The following is a 26905-nucleotide window of genomic DNA, read 5'->3' on the forward strand; positions in this document are numbered from 1 at the left end:
AAAAAATAAAAATGGACTAAAACTAAAATAAAAATAAATGAATATAAATAGTAATTAATATTTTAAAACATAACCAAAATTAAAATGAATACTACAAATATACAAAATAAAAGCTAATTAAAAATTATAATAGAATATAAATACTAAAATAACACTGCCATCCACAAATGCATGAAGCACTACAAATACTGGAAATAAATAAACTGGAAATCAATTAAAAATAAAATGGATTAAAACTAAATACATTTAAATAGTAATGTTAAAAACATAAAAATAACTTAAATAAAAATGAAATACCGAAAATATAAAAATAAACGCTAATTTAAAATATAAAATAAATTATAATCATACACCAAACACATGACAGCACACACCCTTATAGATGACGACAAACATGCTTACATGCATACTCATGTTCGGCAACAATTCTTTGTACAGAAATGTCAGTCAGACTCAGCACACAAATATGTGCATTCAAACCTGAACACACATTCACTGCTCTTTTGAGAACTGTGTTTAGCAGCAGTTGTGCATTACTGGCAACACAATCAGTGGACCACACAATGGATCCGTGTCATAATTTATGTTTGAGTCTGCAGATAGACCATCTATGAATAAACAATTGTTTCCAAAGCTGTATATTGCGCTAACAGTAAGTGTAGCAGGAATGCCCCAGGGCTTTGTCCTCAGTCCCATACAGTTCTTGTAATGGTCTATAACTGGCCCTCTGTGGGCCGTTTCGGCACAGGGAACCTGGATCACCTACTCCCTGAGACCTGCTATCTGAAATCAGCCGCCAAACAAACACAACACAACAAATCAACTCTATTGCCAAAAACCATGTTCACTTCAGATTACAGACTTTTGAGAAACAGATCGAGGAAGTCAAGGAACGCGGTAACAGGAACCATGTAAATTGCAAGAGAGGTATTGTTATATGTATGTGTGTGTGTGTGTGTGTGTGTGTGTGTGTGTGCACTTATGTGTACAGAACAATCCGAGCCAGGCTGGGTGTATTCACGATGAACCCCCTGCTGGGACAGAGGCCTGGGCCGGAGCTATTCAGACATACAGCTCGATCCCTTTATCCAGCCTTGAGAACAGACCTGTGGTCATACATCTGGTGATCTGCAAGTTTAAAAGGACGAAAACAGAAAAGTCCTAATTTCTTAGGAAAAGTCCTTTCTTTTTTTCCATCATACAGAAAGTTGAAATTTTGCAGAATGTCCTAATGCATCAGGCTAGGTTTGAAATGTTAAGGATGGTTTGATAATATGAACCAACAACTGACAACACTTTTTATAGAATGTGTTAATCTTGGTTAATATATCTAATTCTGCTTTTATTCTCTGCGTATACTAATATATTTTTATAACATTATTAAAAGTTGACATTAACCATTTCATTGCGGTTTCAATGCATTATAAAAAATAAAATAAAATAAACAACCTAAAATAATATATTAATAAAGGGTGGAAAACATTTGTTAATTATTAGTTCATACTACCTAATGTAAAAATATGGAAACTTACTTTAAATAATATGAATAAACAGCAGACAACATACATGCTGTGTCTCAAGTTTTATTATACAATTCTATTTCTATACAGACATGAACATTTATGACTGGAGTTCTCATAAGATCTCTGTGTCTTCTGAATGTTCCTATATATCAAACTAAAATGAGACAGTTAATTGGCCATATAAGGGTGAATTAAGCTATGAGTAATTATATGAAATATATTTAAACCAGACCAAATAAGGCAATTTCTACCAGATAGAGCAGTTTCTATCTTTAAGATCATTCTTCCATGAAAAAGAATGAGAGACATACATTCAAAATGAAAAAAAAGAAAAATGGAAGGGAAAACCAGGAATAAATGTTCTGCTGAGGATTTTCAAAAATAGCGGTCTTGGATTCTTAAAGGATGACTCCCAAGTGAAAATGCAAGGGAAAAATGGTAACAGTTCAAACAAGAGACTATATGAACTCCAAAAATCAATTTAACAGACACTTGGCATGTTAAACAATAACTCCCCAAATCACAACTGTCTATTGTCTATTGTATGGAGATGTCTAGCTTTGCTCATTTAGTGAAAATATCAGCACACAGAGTACTATTACTGGAAAAAACACTGGCTCAGAGAATGACAAGCTCTCAAACAGTCACAAACAGTCTCATGAATTATGTCTTATGTCCAGCACAATACGTGAAAGACAAATATCAAAACTAAACAGCTTTGAACAGAATATCATGAAAGCATCTTAATATTTTAAAACAGAAAAAAAAAATGAAATTATATTTTAAGATTTATTTGAGTCAGCCACAACATTAAACCCACTGACAGGTGAAGTGAATAGCATTATATTCTTACAATGGCACTTGTCAAGGGGTGGGATATATTAGACATATACACATATATCATGTGTTGGAAAAATGGTCAAGTGAAAAGATCTGTGACTTTGAAAGTAATGGCTAGACAACTGGGTCTGACGTCAACACGTCAAGAGTCAAGTCTTGGTCCAAACATCAAGTCTTGTGGGGTGTCCCGCTATGCAGTGGTTAGTAGCTACCAAAATTGGTGCAAGGAAGAACAACTGGTGAACCAGCGTCAGGGTCATGGATGCCCAAGTCTCATTGATGCAGGTGGGGAATGAAGGCTAGTCTGAATCTGGTGTTCAGCAGGGCTCAGGGAAATGCTTGTGCATGAAAGCTGTCAGCAGGAGCTGTTTTTCACCCAGCTCATAACCCGATCCACCCTTGAGAGTCATTTGTTGCCTTGCATGCGTTTCACAATACAATCTCTGTATCTTGGGGGAAACTGTAAAATCCTATCTAAGAACCGTTTCCATGTCCCACCTGCGATTATGGGCCTTGTATATTTAAGTAAAGCAGGCAGTCAAGCCAACACAAATGTTTAGAAAGCCTCCAAATGTCCAGTACACAGTATTAACGGCTTTTCAATTGTCTGCTACACAATACATGAATGGTGTCTTGGTGTGTAAGTCTTGTTTGTGTGATTTAGTCACGGACTATTCATCGTTAGTCAACGAGGAGCTGGAGTTTGTGTGCCCCTCGAGGCCTCCACTCTTTGCCCCTCACCTGTGTGTGGTAATGTGGGAATGAGGGACGTCCGAGACGAAATGCCAAGCTGCAAGCACGGTACATGCCGGCCTGATGCAAACACTTTCCTTTCTTTGTTATCCAAACTGTTTCCTCCACGCAGCACGAGGCATGTTTCTAATTATAGTCCAGCAGAGAGGCACAGCAGGCTCCCGTCAACATGTGATTCATGGTGCAGGTGACCCAGAGACTCTTCCCTAGAACGTCTGGAGGTGAAGAACTCGCTGAATTTACTGTCACAGAGGCTCATTCAGACTCTGCTGTGATAAATCAATGCTGCACTATAGGCACTACTACTGCACTAATTTCACCTACAGTGATTGGTGGTGTTTGCGAAGGCTAGCATCACTATTATGACTGCTAATACTTACAGATAGTGTTGTAGTGCTCGAGACCGGTCTTAAGACCATTTTTAAAGTTCTTGGTCTTATCTCGGTCTCAGGCTAAAAGGACTCGGGAGTTTATTTCAAGACCAGTCAAGACCACAACTGCCGGGATATCACTAAATTGCTGTTGTCTGATTTATTGCATTGTCTAATTTATTTGTTAACATCATTAAAGTGATGATGTAAAACTTCCTTCTTTAAATGCAATCAATAGCTTATTTCTCATTTTATTTCTTTATTTCTTTTGATACTGCTGTGCTGTGGGGGAATTGTGTCAAAATTTTAACCACAATTAATACAAATGCCGCAAAAATTCAAAGCATGATTGCAATAAAGTACTTGTATGAGTTCTTGTTTTTATATAATAATATATAATTAAGCAATATCACAAAAGTAAAAGAGCTGTTTTCAGGAATATGAGCATGATTGCAAAATGTGATATACTGTACATATTGATTTTATACAAACATTAAACAAACAAGAAGTATTAAGGGAATTATATTTTAGAAACAATTTTTTTTTTTAAATCGCTACTTCGGCAACAAAAATAGTTCCAAACAAAACCAGAAATTCATAGCAACTGATGTGTTTCCGAGCAACACACAGCAGTGATTCGCTACTGAACAAATCAGTTGAATAAATGATTCTGTGACTCACACATTAAAGCTGCAGTCCGTCATTTTTTCCTCTTTGTCGCCATCTCTGTTTGAAAACCTGGAATTGCAGCTGTGTGCAAAATTATCTAGCTTGCGTGGGTTGTGAGTCGGCTCGGCTCCAGCGCGGATGAATCTAATGTTCTGAAGAGTATGTGTGGCAGTCAGTCACTGCACAGGTGTGGATATTTACTGTACTTCGCAATCACAGATTCTAGCCTACGTCTTGGAATATGACCCAAATAAGAATTTTCACCGTATATTGCCATCTGAACAAGTAAGTAACAAGTCTGCCACATTTGCTCTGACCACCTGAGGAAAAAGGCATTACCATAAATCTCGCTACCAATGGTGATTAAATCTGAAGTTCGGTTAGCTCATATCACATCAAACCGTTCAAATTATTATTATTGTTATACTTTATTCTCAAATGATTAATGTTAACAACATCAGCATTGGTGACTATGAGTAGTGTGTATTAGCATGTAGATTTCAATTTCTGCACAGTCTAATCTAATTGTCATACTCTTCGAATTTCATATTAAGAAATTCTTTTAACCCAAAAAGCAAACTATGCTCCCTTCGAACTGGTTGTCTTTAAAATACAAATCGTGTGTAATCCCAGGCTATCTGTAATCAGAAATACATTTAAAACTGGAATATAATTTAATTTAATTCACATGTTTTTCATAAACACATAATCCTTTCTGGATTACAATCCGCCATCAAAATTATACATTTAATTATTCTGGCTGCTGTGAGAAAAGGCTATAAACGATCGGCCACCTGCAGGATCCTCACATGCGATAGCCTAGTAGCTGGGACAACTTCTTTATGTTTACAGACGTGACGTAATGATGCAGTGCCATGCTCGAATTTCCCGCGAAAACCTACCCGTACCACTCAAATTAGAAAACATTAGTATAAGCGAACCGTCGTGAATCGGGCTAAAGTAAGGCGATAGTTTTGAACACTGGCTGGTTATGTACTTGCTCAAATATTGATTTTGGATCATTTTTAACCAAAAAAAAGTTATGGACTGCAGCTTTAAGTGATTTGCCACCACCTAGCCAACTGGTGGATTTAGTTTGATATTCATATTCAATTTATTTTCCATCATATTTCTATATTCAAAATGTTATTTTTAAAACATTACTCTCAATAATATTTATGCAATTGTAATTGTACCAATTTAGATGCAGCTTCTGTGCCACCTCTGCAGTGCAAAGATGAATTCTGTTGTTCGTAATTTCATTTGATTGGTAACAGCTCTAAATAGTGTCTTATAATTGTATTTAATGATTAAATATTAGATATTTTTCAGGCAGTAAATGTGGATCTTTCAGATGAATTTCAGGAGTGTTGATCTTGGTCTTGTCTTGGTCTCAACACACTCTGGTGTTGGTCTCGACTTGGTCTCCGTTTAGGTGGTCTTGACTACAACACTACTTACAGATTTGAACAAACCACTAACCTCAAATTTTGGCATGGAACTCATCCTGCAAACTTGAAGGATGGTACTTGAAATTATGTGGCTTGTTTACTTTGTAGATGTTTGGACGATAAAACGGCTAAAAATCCCATTGACCCCTATTGATATAAAGAAACAAAAATATCTTAGGGGTAAGCCAAAGTTATCTTTATATTAATACATCTTTATAAAGTGTGGATGGATGATAGACAGATATTATGGACGGACGGACAGATGGAAAAAATAACTCTGCGTTGTACGCATGCTCCAGAAGACAAACCAAATGTTGCCATATTACCAAAGTCATTGTTAAACTGCGCTAATGCCCTGTTAGCAGAGACACTGACTGGCCACAGACTTGAATTACACTGATGTATAAACTTGTTCATGAAGAGATAAATTACCAAGTCAGATTATTTGTCATTACAGCTCTTGCATAATGCATAATATAGTGTACTGTAAGCAATGACCACAGTATAGCTGAAGTCATTAACTATAAACTAACACATGCTTTCTAAAAAAGCATACGAATTATTTAATAAAACTATAATTTCACAGCTGTAATTAATTACCCATTTATGATGTATAGGCCCTACTAAAATATTCACAATTATTCCCTGTTTTCATCCTAAGGTAGTTTTCTGGTCCAACTAAGGCCGCATTTATACGGCAGGTCTTGATGCCCAATTCCCCTTGGTGTTGGCTATAACCAGTTTTTTGATGACCAGCTTACATCTTCTTTTAAATGTGACCCATATCTGATATCTGCATGTACACTCTACACTTGCTGAAACAACGCAAGATAGACATGCAGACCCGAAAACAGGGTTGCCAGGTCTACGAAACAAAACCAGCCCAATTGTTAATCAAAACTAGCCCAGCATTTTTCCCTCCCACAAAATCACATTCCAGGGGGAGGAGGAGATCGATTTAACCCACAAACTAAACAGTGGTAACAGTGTCAAAACAGCCCAATTCCACAGGAAAACTGCAGAAACGTGTCCACCTGAGTTGATGTCAGTCGCCACCGTCGTTTTTTCAATGACGTATAACTCACATTGACAGGGGAATATCCAATCTGTCCACTTACATGGCAAATGCACATGACTCTGGACCACAAAACCAGTCATAAGGGTCACATTTTTGAAATTGAGATTTATACACTATCTCAAAGCTGAATAAATAAGCTTTCCATTGATGTATGGTTTGTTAGGATATGACAATATTTGCCCGAGATACAACTATTTGAAAATCTGGAATCTGAGGGTTCAATATTGAGAAAATCGCCTTTAAAGTTGTCCAAATGAAGTTCTTAGCAATGCATATTACTAATCAAAAATCAAGTTTTGATATATTTACAGTAGGACATTTACAAAATATCTTTATGGAACATGGTCTTTACTTAATATCCTAATGATTTTTGGCATAAAAGAAAAATCAATCATTTTGACCCATACAATGTATTCTTGGCTATTGCTACAAATATACCCCAGCGACTTAAGACTGGTTTTGTGGTCCAGGGTCACATATATGATTCATATCAGATGTATTTCCAAATATGAATGAGGCCTGAAAGTGATCTTTGAATATCCGAATTCATGTGCTTTTTTTCCTGCTTACATGTTTGTGCATCATATCTAATCTGTGCCACGTGGGAGGAAAACAAAGGAATTGGGTCAGTTGAACCATGAAATTAAATGTGGCCCAAATCAGATGAACATCAGCTTGACCAGACCAGGTAGACCATCTAAAACTGCTTAAACCTCCTAAAACTGCTTTTTCAACAAGGTCAGCTCTTGTAGGTTCAGCCTGTTTTTCTGAAAGTAAATGCTCCACAGGTTTGTCACGCCCTTGTTGATTATTTTACTCAAACTGTTCATTGGAGAAAACAAGGGGAAATCCTAACAGACAGGAAGGTTCTCTCCTTTCATAAAAACGGGACTCAAAATTGCAGTGCCAAAAATATTCAGGCTACAAAACAATGTAGGTCTAACAATGTAGCTCTGCATTTGACCTGGTCGATCACAACATTCTCTTATCACGTCTAGAAGTATGTGTGGGCTTTCGGGGTACGGTGCTCCAATTGTTTCGCTCATATTTAACCAATAGGAGTTACTCTGTCTGCCTCGGGCACCATTCTTCCTCTGATAAACATTTAAGTTCTGGGGTCCCTCAGGGCTCAATAAACTTGTATTGTATTGTATTGTATTGTATGTGAGGGCAAAATATCTGGATGACAAATTTGAGCCTCGACGACTCAACCGTGGACAAACAATTGATCAGAGTGATGTCACCGCCACTATTATCGACTGAAAGTATACTCCTGTGATACGTGTTCAGGAACTGAGTGATAATCACTCTGGAGTCCCAAATATGCACATAAACAAAGGAACTCACATTGAATATGAAATAGCACAGCGGTGATGTCAAGGCCAAAGCAATATTGTTGATCTTAGGACGCTCTTCCCTAATAAACACAGAGGTGGGCGGTCATCATGGGGAGCACAAAATAAAGAAGTCAAATTGGGCTTCGGGAGCACTTCCAAGACATAAAAGAGCTATGAAGGTGCCAAAGGTCTTTTCAATACTCTGACGTTTTCTAGAGGGAAAATGTCTTTGTTCCTTTGTTTAAGTGGAGCAGCTTGTCTGGTGGTCCGATCTAATGGTATTGTATCCTTATGTGCAGGTCACACATGCTCATTAAAACACATGGCAGGCTGCTCCCATATTACTAAGAACACGTTGACATTTTCCATAAATAGCGGGAAGTACTTCAGATCGCTATACGCTTTGAGAAAACATGACTTCCTGATGATGTAGTAGGTCTATATGCTGATAAAAGATGACAAATGTGTCCGACTGACATATGTGCATCCTTCATCCTACTGAATGTTAAGCACGAGTGGAAGCTTTGTCAGTGTTATAAAAATATATTGGGCTCACCATTAAGATCATATAAGCTATGGGCCTTTGTGAGACGTTCTGAGAAGTTTTTAACAGCAGATACGGTTTTATTAAGGATTTGTGGTCAAAAGCGGCATTTGTGCCTCAAAGCCAAAAGAAAGAGGAATAGATTTTTACATTTTTTGAAGAAAATGTCAGTGCTGCTTGCCAAGTGAAAAACTCACCGTCTAGACCAGGGGTCTCCAAACTCGGTCCTGGAGGGCCGGTGTCTTCCAGAGTTTAGCTCCAACCCTGATCAAACACACTTCAACCAGCTAATCAAGATCTTACCAGGTATACTTGACATGTCCAGGCAGGTGTGTTGAGGCAAGTTGGAGCTGAACTCTGCAGGACACCGGCCCTCCAGGACCGAGTTTGGAGACCCCTGGTCTAGACGCTGCATGGAGTTGGCCTTAGAACTTCACCAGAACATGCTAAAACTGATGTTGAGTGGTTTCAACGCTGTAGCTAAGGTGTTCTGGGCAGAAAAAAAAAAAGTCAAAACAGCATACCAGCAAGTCTCAATGAATTAGCTACATGTACTGCAAGTCAATGGTAGGCTACAAGTGATTTTTGAACCCATTTTAATGTGCAATGCTTGATTTGAGAGATTATCTAGTTTTTACTGACATCTACTGTTTAAAAGTGAAATCACGCCGATAGTGTTCAACCAATTGATGATCTTAGGTCAAAATGAAACTATTATTATATTATATTAATGATATTATATTACATTATATTATATTTTATATTATCTTTCATGGCTTTAGCAGACACTTTATCCAAAGCAAATACCGTTTGAGCTACAGAAGCCTCATATTATATTGTATTATATCACATCATATCCTCCTGGGACCCAGGCATAGACTTTTGTCTGCTTTTTAGGGATATCAAATGTTTGGAGGTTTGATCATACACACTCTTTCTCCTTGGTCTTTAAGTATGACTGATATTGACAGAATGATCAGATTTAGCACTCTGGGAAACATGATAATGTTTTGTAATTATCATTTAAATCGGGCTAATTTTCAAATCGTTTGTCTTAAATAAACATCTCAGAAAAATGTTATGGGGTTTCAAATTGGAATATGACTTTTTGTTCCAAAACAGGGCATAATGTTCATACATGTCTTCTGTAGAGGACACCAGGACAAACATCATGTTAATCAGACATTTTGGGGAGACACAAGAAGTCAGTAGGGAAAGAAATTATAGATCAAATATTACTATGAAATATGAGATATTCTCACAAAAATTATTACTCCCATTATTACACATTATGGTTTGCCCCATGAAGACATTAATATGCAAATCAGATGCAATGTGTAGATACATTGTATAGAATGGGAATACCAATTTATGGACATTTTACACACATATTCCATAAACTGCAGTAGTATATCAAATCATTCTGTTATATCTTTCATAACATAGTTAAGAATCATCTTTGTACAAAGTTTGGCTAAAATTAGCCTGAAACCTAAAAAATGATTGGTGAATGAAAAAATAATATATTGTCTTTGCCTATACATGCCTTTTCATGTGTATTTTTATTTATTTATTTATTTTTGAATAACTTAGTCCTGGCATCCTCTACAAAGGACATAGAATAAATATGAATAAAATATTTTTTTTTCAAAAATGTTTTTTTTTCCCCTCCAACCAACGTAATGACATAAAAAAAATCACAAAACTTTTTTTTTCTGGTTCTCAGGAGGATATTTGAAGTTGTGACATTTTTGAATAAATCCTCACAGATCAGTGGTTGTCACACCAGTTTGTCAAAGGCGTTCATTTAAAAAAAATCAATTGATTTAAAAGAAAATGATAGATAAATAAATAAACAAATAAGATTTATACACTAACTATTTAAGTTTAATGTTGTGTATGAAATCGCTCTATTCCCTATTTTGTTTTTTTTTGTTTTTTTTATTGATTTCCAACATATCATTTAAAGGTACTGAACAATTATAAACTACAAAAGAGACATAGAAAATATACAGTATTATATAAATAATACAGGTAAACAATAATAACAATAATAATAATAATAAAACTAAACAGAAAAAAAGAACAGGTATGAGATCATCATATAAATAACATAAAAGCTTCACAAAGAGACCTAGTGCGTTTTGCTTTACTGTTTTTCAACCCAAGTAGTAACTCAATATAATTTTTCATATCTATCTGAAATAACAAAAAGTTGGGTTTTCCTTTAGCCCATTTCTGTTTATGTATATGGTATTTCCCCATAATCAAACAAAGATTAACAATAAAGGCCACATTTGGTGGTAATCTTAGTCTATTCAAATAAAAAAAATACATCTTTTTCAGAAAAGTAAACTTTCATGCCTAGGCATTTACAAAGGAAACATTCCAAATCTATCCAAAACATTTAGCTATAAATGCAGTTACAAAATAAGTGCACAACATTTTCTTTCTCAGTCCCACAGAAATCACATATAACATCTACATCAGTACCAAATCTAAGAAAAAGAGTTTTAACAGGGTACATTTTAAAATGTACTTCTCTCACCTTATTTGTTATGCAATATTGCAATAATGCACTCAAATTTAGAATGCCAGTATGTTTTAGAAGATATTGGGCTGTATTCTGTTAGTAACTTCCTGATAAAGTAATTATTCCATTTTCTATCATTAATAGTAACTCCATTAATTGCAACATCAGCTCTGAGACTCACAGTCTCCTTATTCACATTTCCTTTAAACAGACATTTTAGTCCGGATGGTATAGCATCAAACACTATACAATATTCTTTAGGGATTATTGGAATATTATACCTTTGAAGAAATTCTATGTAGGTATACAGGTGCCCATTTTCATTAAATAACTCTTTAACAAATATAATACCATTGTCTACCCATTTTTGAAAAAACAAAGTTTTATGCATAAACATTATATACCTGTTATTCCAAATTATACATTTATTTGGAGAGAAATTATGCTTACATATAAGCATCCATGAGAGTAGCACCTGCTTGTGAAAATTACTTGTGAAAAAAGCAACACCACCCATCTTTTCAAAGATTAGATTAGGAATTAAATACCAACTTTTATTTTTATATTGAAAGCGATTCTTGATCCATCTATTCTTTAAAATTGCATTTGATGTGCTGAAGTCAAGCACATTTAAGCCTCCATTACCAACCGAATTAGTTAAGGTACCTTTTTTAATGTAATGAGATCTATTTCTCCAAAATGAAATCGTAAAGATTTTTATCTGCTTCTTTAATGATGTTATTAGGGACTTCTAGTGAAATAGGATAGAGCAGACGAGATAAACAATCAGTTTTTGATAAAAGAATTCTACCGTTCATTGACAGGTCTTTCATTAACCATAAATTAAATCGATTTTTAACTTTTTGAACCACAGGTTGAAAATTAAGCTGTCCCCTTTCCTTTTCATCTTTACATATTTTGATTCCTAAACAGGTAACAACATTCATACAGGGATGCCATTCATATCAAGAAGTTCACAATTTTTCAGAGGGAACAGCTCACATTTGATTAAAAAAATTTAATTTTAACCCTGAGACCAATGAAAAGTCATTCAAACAATCAATCACATTTTTAATTTCTAATGAACCTCTAACAAAATCCAAAGTCTCAAACATAAATTTGTGGTTAACGGTGTCACATGCTTTATAAAAATCTACAAAAAATACAAAAGTTTCACTATCAATATACTCATTATAATCAATTAAATCTAGGACCAAACAAATATTATTACTTATATCCTTGTAAAATTCGCTAACCAAACCATCGTTACCGAGAGATTTATTGTCTTTTAATTTACTGATCCCAAATCTAACTTCTTCTATAGAAATATCTTTGTCGCACGACATCATACTATCCTGATCTATACATTTAGCATTTGCTTTAATGCTTTCTAAAAAAAGTCTTGTATTGCCATCATCTTCTTTACTATATAACGTCTGATAAAAGGTTGATATATAATTAGAAAGTTTAACATAATCTTCAGACACCTCCCCATTCATATGCAGTTTTAATACAGAATTCAGCTCAGCATTTCTTTTTTCTAAATTTAAAAAGTACCTGGAGTTTTTCTCCTTCTTCAAGCCATTTTCCTAGACCTTACAAATGCCCCTTTGGCTTTATATTCATACATCTCATCTAATTGTAACTGTAATTCAAATAACCTGAGTTTGTCCTGCTGATTCATTACATGAATACTTGTCAAATTAACTATCTCTTTTATTACTTGTTCCTCTCTAGTCCTTTTAGACTGTGCTATTATTTTTCCTCTAACAATAGTTTGCTTCCTTCTAAGGTACTTCATGTACTCCAATTGGTACCATACTTATCTGAACTTTTTGCATTGTTCCAGCACCTCAAAATAATATTTTTAACTTCCTTTTTAAACAAGTCATCTTCCAATATTGCCTTATTTAATTTCCAGTGTGTTCGTGTTCTTATATTTTTATTAGTATCGCTCTATTCCCTATATATCGAATGTCGAAGTTTTACGTGACGTACAGCGCGTCATTCTACTTCCTGTTTGGAGGCGGTTCTAGTTCTGTAAACAATTTAAACAACTTGATGTGAACCGACCCTGTACTGCAGATCAGGTAAAATAACAGCCGTCCTGTTTTACATAGTTGAAAAAAAAAAGCGTAATCCTATCGGTATTTACTGCATACGAACGGTCATTTAGCTACATAAATTTACGTGCCGACTGTCTTACACAAGTCAATGTCACGAGTATTTGTTGTTGTTGTTGGACGCTCATTTTGACTGTCACAATGGATACGAGTTGCACAATTAAGACCAACACTAGACAGGAGGACATGATTATTATGCTTTATTACTATTGACATGACAGTGGCTAAATATATTTGGTCTTGGTTGGTTCTAAGTGGCTACAACTCCACTGTGTGTTGTCGTCTAATCTTCAGCACTTGCCTTTATTTATCAAGCAGAGGACCAGGCATACATACAGACAGAAGGTCATGAAGGCTGCAGACTCAACAGTGTCTAATAGAGGAGAGAACATCCTTGCTGAGAGCGACGATGATATTCTCAGGTACCTTTCGTTGATGCATCTTAAGTTATAGAGAATGCATCCATACTGGTCTTGTCCTAACCTGACATGCTTGTCATAATGTTTCTAGCTTCATGATGTACTTGTTTCTAGGGTGCATCAAGCGTCTCCACATTAGAAAAGGTTTTACACCTAAAGAAATGAATAGTACTTTTGACAAAAATGGGATGAAGACTGCAGTCAGTGGTTTAGAAATATCTATTCAGAATGAAATACAAGCACTATTTAAGGTTGGATTACACTACACAACTTTTAAAACCTGAACGGATTTTAAAACACTAGGCATCTTACACCTGCTGACTTTGTAAATGGTTACACAGAAAAAAAAAAACTGGGCATCATACACTAACTAGTGTATTTCTACAATGCCATTAAAAACTCAAAATGAAGTGACTCTACATCCAAGCCAGTAGGTGGCAGTATAGAGCATAAACAATTTTTATTTTGATAAATCTCTTTTTCAGTCATGATGACCTGTCAGAAGTGTTGACGGCTGGAACCAAGGAGTCTCACGACAAAGCAGAGAACTCGCCATTTGTCAAGGACTTCCTGAGGAGACGAATCAAACGAGAGCCATTTAAGGTGAGTCTAGTGTTCATGGACTCTTGTAGTTTGATAAAAGAGCCGATCGTGTTCTGACCTCCATTCTTGTGCTATTTTGTAATTTTTTTTTCAATCTCCAGCTTGGCACAGTTGCCCTGTACTATGTTTATTCTGCCATTGAGGAAGAGATCGAGAAGAACAAGAACGACCCCATGTTTGCCCCATTATACTTCCCCCTCTGAGCTTCACAGACGAGACGCCTTGGCCAAAGACCTGGAGTATCTCTACGGTGAAGACTGGGAGAGCAAGATCTCCTGCTTTGCAGCCACGCAGCCCTACGTGGACCGCATTCACGAGGTGGGTCGTGACGACCCGGTTCTTTTGGTCGCGCACGCTTGGACCCACTACATGGGTGATCTGTCAGGAGGGCAGATTCTAAAGAAAGTGGCTCAGCGGGCCCTGAAACTGCCCCCTACTGGTGAGGGAGTGAACTTCTACCATTTTGAGGGCATCCACAACCCCACAGCCTTCAAGAGGCTGTACCGCAGTAGGATGAATGAGCTGGACGTGGTTGCTGAGACCAAAAAGAAGCTGCTAGACAAAGCCAACCTGGCTCTTAAATATAATTTAGATGTAAGAGGATTATCAAATATGACTTCCTTTTATTGGTCCATTTTAAAGGAATCGTTCACCTAAAAATGAAAATGTGCTTATGATTTACTCACCCTCAGGTCATCCAAGATGTAGATGAGTTTGTTTCTTCTTCAGAACAGATTCATTACATCACTTTACTCACCAATGGATCCTCTGCAGTGAATGGGTGCCATCAGAACAAGAGTCAAAACAGCTGATAAAAACATTACAATAACCCACAAGCAATCCACACGACTCCAGTCCATCAATCAATGTCTTGTGAAGTGAAAGCAAGATGTTAATTGATGTACTGGAGGCATGTGGATTACTTGTGGATTATTGTGACTCTCATTCTGATGATTATCAAATATGACTTCCTTTTATTGGTCCATTTTAAAGGAATCGTTCACCTAAAAATGAAAATGTGCTTATGATTTACTCACCCTCAGGTCATCCAAGATGTAGATGAGTTTGTTTCTTCTTCAGAACAGATTCATTACATCACTTTACTCACCAATGGATCCTCTGCAGTGAATGGGTGCCATCAGAACAAGAGTCAAAACAGCTGATAAAAACATTACAATAACCCACAAGCAATCCACACGACTCCAGTCCATCAATCAATGTCTTGTGAAGTGAAAGCAAGATGTTAATTGATGTACTGGAGGCATGTGGATTACTTGTGGATTATTGTGACTCTCATTCTGATGGCATCCATTCACTGCAGAGGATCCACTGGTTGAGCAAATGATGCAATGCTACATTTCTCCAAATCTGTTCTGATGAAGAAACAAACTCATCTACATCTTAGATGGTCTGAGGTTGAGTTCATTTTTGGGTGAATTAAGTTATGTGCATTTATGTACATAAAAACATTAATGTTTTATTAATAGTGATTTTTGTACTTACTTTCTCCGTGTTCTTTGTTTTTCCATTAGGTATTCACAGAGCTGCAGAAGATTGGGAAAGGCATAAAAGAGGAAGTGCAGGACACTGGCTTTCATGCTCATGGGGATATGGGTGGAGACATCAGTAAATGCCCCTACTATGCAGCCAAAATGGGTGAGGACGTTGTTAGGGACACTATATTTCTGAATATATTGTTTTGTATTATGTATATTTAAAATGCTTTGTTGTTTTTAACTCAACTGCTTCCCTCATTTTCTGTCTAGCGGTGAGTGGAAACACGACCTATGCATGTAATTTTGCCAAGATGCTGCTTTGTCAGTCCACAGTACAGGTGATTCTGGCCACATGGGTCGCTGCTGTCGCTGGATTGGCTGCTTGGTACCTCATGTGATCACCTTAACCTGAGTCAGCCAATAAGAAATGAAAATAGGAACAGCTGGGCTTCAAAGTGGAAATCTTTCACTCACTGGGTCACTTTGTGAAAATGTTGCTGCTGATCTTATAAATATGTAAAGTCACTGACTGGACTTTTAATCCGTGCCACATATTTGTAGTAAACACAATGCTTTTACAGGAAATTATGACATTCTTCATTCAGTTTTCCTTCTCAGTCAAGAGTGCAAGCACACTTTCAAGGGCATGCTAGAAGACATGCTTAAAAGGAATCTGGCCAATGGCCATTTGTGATTGCAGTTGCACATTGTAATACACATTTTCATAGAAAACATATTCAGGTATGTCACTGTGGTGCAGTGAATAATTCATAGGAGTGCTGTCAGTTCAGATTTTTATGTCCACAGAGTGTGGCTTTATAACCAAGTGAAAACATGGACATTTTAAATTTTGTACTTGAGGTTATTGTATTGTTACCACCCAACCAATCAATACAGCAAATATGACAAAGAAATGTACAACTCTCATTAGAAGGGTTTTACTCCCGTGGCTCTTTTCTAATCAGTTAAATACAGATTTCTGGCATGAAACTCTAGATGGCGCAGTCCGATAGGTCTAACTCAATCTGACCTAATGCCATCATCACATGGCACAGCTGATTGGTTCTCTCCTTTATCGGTAGCCAATGAGCTCGCTGCCAACATTCAAATATATGACTAGTGCTTGCCGTAGCAGTGCAGCTTGCTTCAGAAACTCTCCACCTTCCCCAGCTCCACCTGTATAGATCTGCTATGAGGTGATTCATGTACGTACGCTATATGGGGGGTTATTTCATGTATGTTATATTTGCAGCAGCAATATTTCTTACAAGCTCACAGCAGCATGTTGTGGATGTCTTGGCAGTAGCAAGTCTCTGTACTTGCTCTGCCGCAGCAGCAGCGTAGCAGATCTATTCCGCCAAGACCAAATACATTAACATTGTCATGTACATTACCATGCCAATCCCTCCGAGAGTTGTCATGACAGAACTGATGCTGTTATAACACTTCCCACTCTCATTTTCAGGGGGAAAAAAAAATGAAATATGTAGTGCCCTACAACTGCAAAACACAGTAGTTACACCAACAACAAAACGTGATACAATGTAAACAATATACAAATAGAAAGTGCAGGTAAATAAATGTGATTTAATCCTATTATCTTGCTGTTTTTCAAAACGGGTTTGTTACTTTACTGTATTTTTCATCCGTTTTCTAACACTGTAAACATCTGAATGGGTCACGGAGGTGTAAAATGTAGCCAAAACTTTGGCCGCATAAATAATATACAAAGTCAAGTGAAACCCTGACTTATATAGAATCATGCTCTTATTTTACATTCAGCACAGCGTTAATTTGCTACTGTTTGCTTTAGAGATGCTCAGTCTTCACGTGAATATCGCATTCCAGACACTCTTTGCACTCTTCCGCGTGCAGTTTCCTGAAACCTATATTCATGTCTCTTATGGCTTTCCTATAGGTTTCATATGAACATGCCTTTGCACTTTTGCCTTTAAAGTCTTTATACATCATCATGACGGTTACATTGCTTGATAAATATCGCCTGCTTTCAGCATGTTCACATTTACAGTGACTGACAGTTGGACTGAACGATTCAATGTGTTTGTGAATTGGCGACAGATCTATTTTATTGGCCGGTGGGTGACGCCCTCTGCGGTCTGGAGGAGGAACTGCACTGGACGTGTTGCCCGTCACGCTGACAATCATGCTGTCGTTTTTCGGGTGGTATCCAAATGTGGTTAGGTAGCAGGTTTTGCAAACATCTTGAGGTTGTCTGAGGCGGTTATTCAGATGATACTGAAAAGTCTTCTTGCGTCTGCTGGGACCTCCCGTCGTGAGACGGTTTTTCAATGATTGGGTAACTGAGTGAAATACAAAAGCCCACTTGTCACTGTGTGACATGTCCTGATAGGCATCAAATATCTCTTTTCTTCGAACATGCGGGATCTTCTCCGTACATTTCTTTCCACATGTAGGACCACAGGGTTTGCCCATCTTTGGTGTCCTTTGACTTCTTATTTGTACCGGACAGAATTCTTCATCCTTGAGTGCCATTTCATCTTCTTCACTCCCGCTGTCTGTTTCCTGTTTAATAGAATTGACTTTGAAAGTGCCAAGCACACGGTTTGTTGATCACTGTTATGAACAGATTCAGATCTAACTGAATTGAATAAATCTAGCACTGATTAATACGGATATTAGACTTATCAAATTAGATAAATTATTCAAATGTTTTTTTTAACCTTTTTTTTTTTTATGTTTTAGATTAATCAGACATAGGGGTGGGTGATGTGACCAAAATCTTATATCACAATACAAGTAATTTTATTTCACGGTAACGATATATATCACAATATAGTTTTTTTTGCTTTAAATAAGGTCTTTATGATATCGAAATTTTTGATACCATAGAAATTTCATAATTCTTGCCACCAGTATCAATATCACAAAAAAACTAGCTTAAATAAAACAAAAAAACAACTCAAGCTCACTGAAGACAAGTAAACAGTCAGCGATTAAAACAAGAATAAGAAACTAATTATAAGCAACAGGACAAAAAAATAGATCAAATAAATAACAAATGCTACATACATTGTCTAAAGTAATCAAATGTATAAAACACTGCATATTCTTCAGCGTGTAAATTAAATATATATTTCTTCTTATTAAAGTTACAAAAGTGATTTAGCTGTCACTTTAAGAGCTGCCCTGATCTAATATACTGTTACACATGTGTTTTCTTTCTCAACTATTTGCTTTCACTTAAGACCTAAATTACTGTGTTCACGACGATACTTGCAAAGACGGGCATTTTGACACATACAAGTGTGTGTGTATTTAACTGCTCAAGGCCTATAAAGCGTCAAAAATAACTCGGTTCAATACAGTCTCTCAGACAGTGCGTGCATAGAGCAGAATGAGTTCTCTTTTGTTTTTATTCTCACTTGTTTTTAAACCACAAAGCTTAAAAACGTGTGCAAATGATAAGTTTTCGTGACCATGTAGCACAGCCACTACACGTGTCTAGCGGTATACTGCCTACCCCTAATCACACACACCATTTAATTATAACAGTAATTACAATCAGACTTAGTAATTTATAACAGTAGGCAACTACGAGTACCTGACAAGGTTACCTACCTCTTTTTGTCTCGTTTCCGGACAGGATCGAAGATCACTTTCCAGGGAAGTTAATGACCTTAGATCTTCCATTGGAAACCGTTTTGGACTTAAATGGTTAGCCTCTGTGATCTCACGAACACTGTTTGCTTTGAGATCTTGCACCATCCTTATAATGTTCCTCTGTTGCTCCATAAGAATTTCTTGTTTAGTTATTATGTCATGAAGAAGTGCTGAAACAATAAACACAGGAATTGCAAGGTTTACCACACCACCCATGCTATGAAATGAGCATTACACTAGCAGTGAATAAATGTTAGAAAACAGAAAGGAATCTTACATGTTATGAATGGGTCATAGCTCGAGAGGCTTTTTCTCTGGGGTCTGGGTGTTTCATGATGCCACGGTAACTGTGCCGCCTGTTCGGGAGACTGTACAGTTGTGTCCTGTGGCCATGTCAATTCACTGTTATGTTCTGTGATGTCTTGTGATGCTCTGGCTGAACTTCTTGCTTGCCATGGCTGCTGGGAAATCTGGTGAGGTGGCAGAGTTTTTTCATGCCACTCTGAGGCGGGACTTATCTCCAACAAGGATGGTCTTGAAGTTTCTGCAACCTGTGTCACACCCGGGTGCTTTTGGTGCCAAACAGTGGGGTGCGTTTGTCTTTGTCCTAGAGGACTTGGTTGTAACTCATTAGAAGATGAGCAAATCCTTTTGGATAGAGGCTGTATTTGAGAGGCTTGTGGCAAATTTTTTTAGGGGTGTGGTAGCCTCCTCATCACTGTCATAATCATCCAGTAGGCGCCTGTTTCGTCTTTAGAGAAGGCAAGAAATGTAATGATCACTAAATTTGATGAAGTGAGGGTGGTATGTTAATTATTCAGTGAAATATTCCCTTTTTGCAGTTCAAAAAGAAAAATGCATGTTATTTTTTTAAACTGCACAACGAAACAAGGACCTGTTAGACAGGTCTGTGTTAAAGAATTACATAATATACTAGGGCTGCACGATAAATCGCATGCGATATTTAACGCGCATCTTATCAAGGTGAAAGCACACACGTGATGGAGATTTACCGCTGATTACAGAACCGGCTTTACTGACAACATGCGCATTAAATATCGCATGCGATTTATCGTGCAGCCCTATAATATACAGTCTTACTTTATTTTTCGTTTTGGTGGCCTCCGGGAGTCGGGCTCAGCCTCTGACTGGAGATCGGTCTGCTGTTCTGCAAGAGGCAGCTTCTGGCGTGCTTCACTATAATTATCTATGAAAGACAGAATTAAAAAATCAGAACAATCAAAAAGTTGTTTACCATTTAACCTTTTTAATTAAACAATGTGTACAGAAAGGATTTATACATACTTGCAGTATACATAATTTTTACTTTATATGCAGACCAAGACTCCTGGGGTTGCTCCAAACACTAGGTTGCCCTCTGAATTCTTTCACCCTTGTTTGGAGGCCAAAAACACACACCATTCTTCACCAGATTGCAGGCACAACCTCTACTTCTTCAGTGTCAACAAAGCTGACAATGTGGTACATGATTTCTGCAAGCAAAACACAAATGTGGATAAACAACTTATTTAAAAAAAAAAAAGGTAATATAAAAGCAAATACATGAAACCAATTGTGATTCTTAGATGGCATATACTTTCAAAATTTCCAATTACAATTTGTACAAATACCTTCTGGGGTTTTAATGACCACATCATCCTTACTTAAAGGGATAGGTAATATAAAAGCAAATACATGAAACCAATTGTGATTCTTAGATGGCATATACTTGTGTATATTGTGTCCAAGTGTAGCTCAAAATTTCCAATTACAATTTGTACAAATACCTTCTGGGGTTTTAATGACCACATCATCCTTACTTAAAGGGATAATTCATCCAAAAATGAAAATTACCCCATGATTTACTCACCCTCAAGCCATTCTAGGTATTTCTTCTTTCAGACGAATGCAATCGGAGTTATATTAAAAATATCCGGGATCTTCCAAGCTTTATAATGGCAGTGAATGGGTGTTATTCAATATTCCAAATAGAAGCCCAAAAAAGTGCGTCCATCCATAATAAAAAGTGTCCTAATTTTCATTTTGGGGTGAACTATCCCTTTAATTCTCTGAACTGCCATCTGTGTTACTGGCCGATCTGTGTGCATGAATTTTGTCTGTGTTTTCAATCCCTGTACTTCACTGCTGCTTTTTGAGTGCACAACTTGCATTTCAGATCTGGCTTCCAGATCTTTTTTTTCTTTCTGCAAGTAATTTTCAAAAGGAAATCCAGATATTAGGTCTAAGTGACCGTGAAATCTGAAATCACCGCTAAGCTGAATCAAATCATAGTGTACACCACAAATTCTGGGCCATACACCTTACTGAAACGTTAAACAAATGAGACAAGCAGCAATGCATCGGCAAAGTCATTCATGGATAAACAGAATGACGGATATGCTAAAATGCAAATTGCAGCAGACTTAAGCATGAAATTGTTATACACTTGCTCAGCAAGACAACCGCTAAGAACAACTGGCCCTAGTATATAGTACAAACTGTCTAAATTCTGTTGCTTTCCATTTTAGTCTTTCTTCCAGACTCCTTAGTTTTCTGGCAAATTCAAGTGGGACAAAATCTCTTACAGATAGCTTTTACTTGACGCCCAAGAAGAAGACATTGTAAATGCCAAATCCACAAATCCAACAGTCTTCGTACCACACCAGGGCACACCAAATGCATATAATCATGAGAAAAACAACTAAGCATGCCTATATTGGTTTCGACCAGAGGTGAATGTCCTAAGTGGGGATCTCCATCCACAGTTTGCTTAAAAGACTCAAGAGTCCTTTGAGATGCATGAATCTCAGGGAAAGTCATGCGGTGGTTCATGTAAACATCTGTCACATCCAGAATAGCGACAATTAGATTTAATGCATTTGACAAAGGCTCTAGCAGGAACATCACATATAACTGAAGTTACCTTCAACCGAAAAGTCTTACCACAAATAACAAATCCCTCTCTCAAACTATTAACTCCTTTACAGGAGCATCTATGTAGTCTGAAAGGGACGTTTGTTTAGTTAATAAAATAAAGCAGTTAAAACTGGTCTTTTCATAACACAATCAGAATTTAAAACAGAATTTAAGAGACGAGCTTCTAAACAAAAGGTAGACCATCTTTATATTTAGTCAGAGAGAGGAAAGAATTATACATGAACAAAAAGCAAATCAGGTAACGCTCTGTAGAAGAATTGGTGAAATCTACGAGTTAGTTGAGATTTGAAAAAATGTAAACTTACATTTAAGTACTAAATGATTGTAGCGTGATTGTCGAAGTCCTCCAGACTGTGTTGGTAAATATTAGCGGCTGGCTAACTGCTACGCAACATCTTTATATTTAGTCAGAGAGAGGAAATAATTATACATGAACAAAAAGCAAATCAGGTAACGCTCTGTAGAAGAACTGGTGAAATCTACGAGTTAGTTGAGATTTGAAAAAAATGTAAACTTACATTTAAGTACTAAATGATTGTAGCGTGATTGTCGAAGTCCTCCAGACTGTGTTGGTAAATATTAGCGGCTGGCTAACTGCTACGCAACTTCCGGATCCTCTGTTGTGTGTCACGAGGTGCACTCTGGGAAACGTAGTCCTTTTTTGTAAAGCGGATTTAACGACGTAGATGTAAATCAACTACTATTTGCAAGATGCACTGCAAACTACGTCCGCAACCACAACTATGGATACATCCAAAGAACTAAACTCCTTTCTATTGTGATTATAGATGTATACCCTTCTGTTAGTATTATTTTTTCTTTCTTCCTTTCTTTTTTCCCTCATAAAAGGTTAATGTCCTGTTTGTAATGTTTCTTTATGGTATGAATGTTAAATGTTCAGCACATAAAATAATATATATATAATTATTATTATTATTACAAGGAAATCAAAATACCCATTCTCATACCCATATTTACTCTCTAAATACCCATTCAGTCTTATGTCTTGCATGATGCTGCACAGACTGATCCATTTGTTTCTGTCTTTGATCATTCTGCAAACATTTCGTTTTGTTTTTCTCGTTCTGCACTGAAACCTTGTCTGCCTTAACTGCCCTTCAAAATAATCTTGTCAACAGAATGATCATCAAGTCTTTTCTTTAAAAACACTTTTATTACTGCCCCCTCGTGATTAATTACTTGTATTCATAGTTCTTAAATCGCTTTTGATAAAAGTGTCTGCTATTTAAATAAATATCGTATAGGCTAGGATATTTAACTAGAACAAAGACATTTTCAGTTTTTATTCTTTTTGACAAAATTAACTTTATGATGATATGACATAATAAATATGAGCTGCTTAACACCACACACATCTTACACAAGGCTGTTTTACTTTAAAGCACATTCATGCCAGAGATCTTTGATTTACTCTTCGGGTAATCACAACCCACCCAGATCTCAGCTGAATATTTTCTTTTTCTGGCGGACCATCCAGCCATGGCTATCTGTTTGGCTGAGCTGTGACTGGAGTATTGCTTTTTGTTTCTTTTGGTTGGCCAGACCCCAGCCAGAGCTCAGCCTAATGCTGTTTGGCACAAGACTGTGGAGAAAAAAACAGTGCCAGAATTAAGCCAGACTCTGTTGCTATCTGGGGAATCTTCAAAGCATTTTGTGTAGGATTTCTGCTGAAATAAATAAATATGCCAGTCTTTATAACCAAGGTAGCCTAATTTTGAATCTATTATTCAAAATGTAGACTCAGAATAACAACTAATGAGCTATTTTTTTTATTGAAAGAAACTGATTTCTCTGATCAAAACAGATCAAAGCAGTTCTAAATTAGTTTTAAAAATCTGTTTCTTGAATGTGAAATGTAATAAGTAGTGTAACTATTTCAATTAATTTATTAAAGTAATGTAACTGATTACATTTGATTACGTTTCTAAATTTCAAACAAATGTTTTCAACTGCTAAAATGCTACCGTTTAAAATTATAACAAGAAACCGTTAACTTTTATTGGTAAGAGCTTATTTTCTGCAGCACTCCAAAAGCTAATGGAAAAATAATACTAGTTTTTTTGTGAAGGAACCACGGTGATGCACTTCCGGGCTGGCCTACAAAAATACATCATAATACGTAATTTCTACACCATTCTATTAACATTTGTCATGAATGTGAAATGAATAACATCTTTATTTGTCACTTTTAAATTACAAGACAATATCCAGTGGCGTATGACACAACATGAAAAAAAAAACAAGAGAAAGTAAATTCACGACAAACTCCCAAAAACCTTCTCAAAGGCATTTTTGTCCACCACTCGTCCCAGTCTGGTAGAGAAGTACATAGTATCAGAACGGCTGTAGCGCTTTAAACACAGGATCGGTTCTCCTTTGGCATCCCCAGACTCTCCCAGAGTCATGACATCGGACACGGGCACGTATATGTCCCGTCTGTGACCCCAGAAGGTCAGGTGCGACACCTTTAAGACGGTCCGCGTTGAATCCAGATACAGCTTATGGAGTACAGCATGATGCCGGCAAACACAGCTATGCCTGTGGAGTAACTCAGCAGCATTACTGACGCCTGTCCCTGCAGGTAGAGGTAGTACACTGTGGGCAATAAGACGACGGTGATGCCCGTCTGCATCAGTTTGAGTCTAGAAAGAGCCCGCAGGCCTTTGATAGCCGGAAAAGTGTAAATTAGACTGTATTTCCTTGAGGCAAGATCAGAACTGAATGACACAGCATGTGTGGATGTAATGGGCTTCCTGCGACCCACGTGCACCAGGTCACTGCTGTATTGCACATGAGTGTGTGAAATGAGTCCTGCACGATGACACCGGCACCCATATAGAGGAAGACGGGAGATGTGGATTAAGCGTGCTGACATCATCTGAGGAGACAGTAACCATGGTAACAGTAGTTATTAAAAGTTGACTTGATAACTCCAAAAAAACACAAAAAAACTTGATAATACAGCACACTTACTTAAAAATACTTATACCACGTTTATCCTGTGGGTACAAGTAGAGTAAGATACTGGCTGTCAAGGGCAATCCTTAGGGGAACTCAGATTGAGGATATGTGCTAAAGGGTTTCAGGCTGCTAAATATTTGACAATGAAAGACAATACACGAAAGATGGCAAAATAATACAATACAATGTATTAAAATCAACAATTTATGCAGTTTTGAACGCACTTAGCATCTGCATACAAGTTCAGTGCATCGCGCAGTTGTTCTGTGAAACGGGATAGAACAGAAAGTCAGGGAAACAAACTTCAAAGTAAAAGTCCTTGTGCTGTTATCGCAATAAAATAACTTTTATATACGTTTGAAATGCAAAAAATAAATAAATACAATAATTCAGTTGTACAATTAAATCAAATAATAAATGGTTGTATTTTTAGTTTGACTTTTTTTTGCTCAATTTTATCTCATATCAATCAAAATCTTTTACACACGGGGTTTTTATGTCTGCCTTTCAAAGGACAATCATTGTATGAACTCAGTTTAAACGGTATTTGCAACTCGTGTTCTAGGCAGCTAAGACATATTAATTACAAAGAAAACACATAAAACAAATGGCCTAAAATGTACTAAAATTAACAATTTGTGCAGTTTTGAACGCACTTACCAGCTCTAGACAAGTCCAGTGCATCGCGCAGTGCTTCTGTGAAGCTGAACACTTCATAATAAAAGTCTCTGAGTTGTTTATAAACTTGTCAAATGTTTTATATACACATTTAAATTATAGTTTACGAAATAATAAAATTAACTGTTTTTTTGTGTGTGAAATTTACTTATATTAGGCATTCATTTATATTATTTAACCAAAAATCCTTTAAACACAGGAACTTTTATGTTGTTATTTTCAATAGTAGGAACTTTCCACCAACGCATCGCATCGGATAGTTATTTTATTTTAGAGATCTTGCGCTCTTAGCTCATCAAGCAGGCTAACCAGGTTATTGGCACGATACGACACGCAGTATAAATGCATTCATTTAGGATGTCATTAATATCAGTTAATGCTGTTTACTGTGATGAGGTCGTCAGCAGTCAAACTGGTCACGCGAGCAATTTCGCAATGCATCCGTGATGTCATTAATACATTTTTTTATGACAGTTCATCAATGCAAGAAGCAGGTCTGACATACAGTTGTGTGGCAATGAATGATTCGAGACTGAACGCTCGCGATGCGGATTTCATCTGAAAGCAACGACGCTTGCATCGATCGAGTAGCTGACCGCTGACCCTACATGTTTATTGATCACCGATTGATTAGTTGCAGTAATAGCGCTCGTGGTTTGTAGGTTCGTTTTCTCATCATGCTTCATTTAGGAGATGAGCTCACGCTGTTCTCTGTTGTCTTCATCGTGGTTCTGCTGGGAACCAGAAGCGCCGTCTGGCCCACGGTGCTCACGGCCTCTCTCTACCTCTTCATGGTGATGTTCCGGTTCCCCCAGGTCCCCTCCAGCCGGGCCAGACAGGTGCTTCGGCCCGGGTCTAGAGTGTCGTCGGGCGGCGTGTCAGCGGTGGCGCACCGCGGTGGTGGACACGACGCTCCAGAGAACACC

The 26905-nt window shown here is 37.0% G+C and overlaps 2 protein-coding genes and 2 pseudogenes across 2 annotated transcripts in view; 2 read left to right on the top strand and 2 right to left on the bottom strand.

The window, feature by feature from the left end:
- Positions 1-13113: 13113 nt before the first annotated feature.
- On the top strand, positions 13114-16774 carry LOC107655347 (heme oxygenase 2-like; annotated as a pseudogene).
- A 381-nt stretch (positions 16775-17155) lies between these two features.
- LOC107655364 (uncharacterized) lies at positions 17156-20062 on the bottom strand. The gene is made up of 4 exons (XM_016442826.1): positions 19961-20062; positions 19660-19768; positions 19341-19552; positions 17156-18284 (listed from the first exon to the last, which is right to left on the bottom strand). Exons 3-4 carry the CDS (start codon positions 19512-19514, stop codon positions 17550-17552), a joined length of 909 nt encoding a protein of 302 aa, XP_016298312.1. The 5' UTR covers positions 19515-19552; positions 19660-19768; positions 19961-20062; the 3' UTR covers positions 17156-17549.
- A 4264-nt stretch (positions 20063-24326) lies between these two features.
- Positions 24327-26766, bottom strand: LOC107655363 (transmembrane protein 186-like; annotated as a pseudogene).
- LOC107655362 (glycerophosphodiester phosphodiesterase 1-like) overlaps positions 26123-26905 on the top strand; it is a 7674-nt gene continuing 6891 nt past the window's right edge. Inside the window, exon 1 of the mRNA XM_016442825.1 lies at positions 26123-26898. Coding sequence (XP_016298311.1) covers positions 26657-26898 — 242 coding nt within the window. The 5' untranslated portion in view covers positions 26123-26656. The remainder of the gene's footprint in view (positions 26899-26905) is intronic.

Source organism: Sinocyclocheilus anshuiensis, unplaced genomic scaffold (assembly GCF_001515605.1).
Source record: "Sinocyclocheilus anshuiensis isolate Anshui unplaced genomic scaffold, SAMN03320099.WGS_v1.1 scaffold880, whole genome shotgun sequence".
NCBI lineage: Eukaryota > Metazoa > Chordata > Actinopteri > Cypriniformes > Cyprinidae > Sinocyclocheilus > Sinocyclocheilus anshuiensis.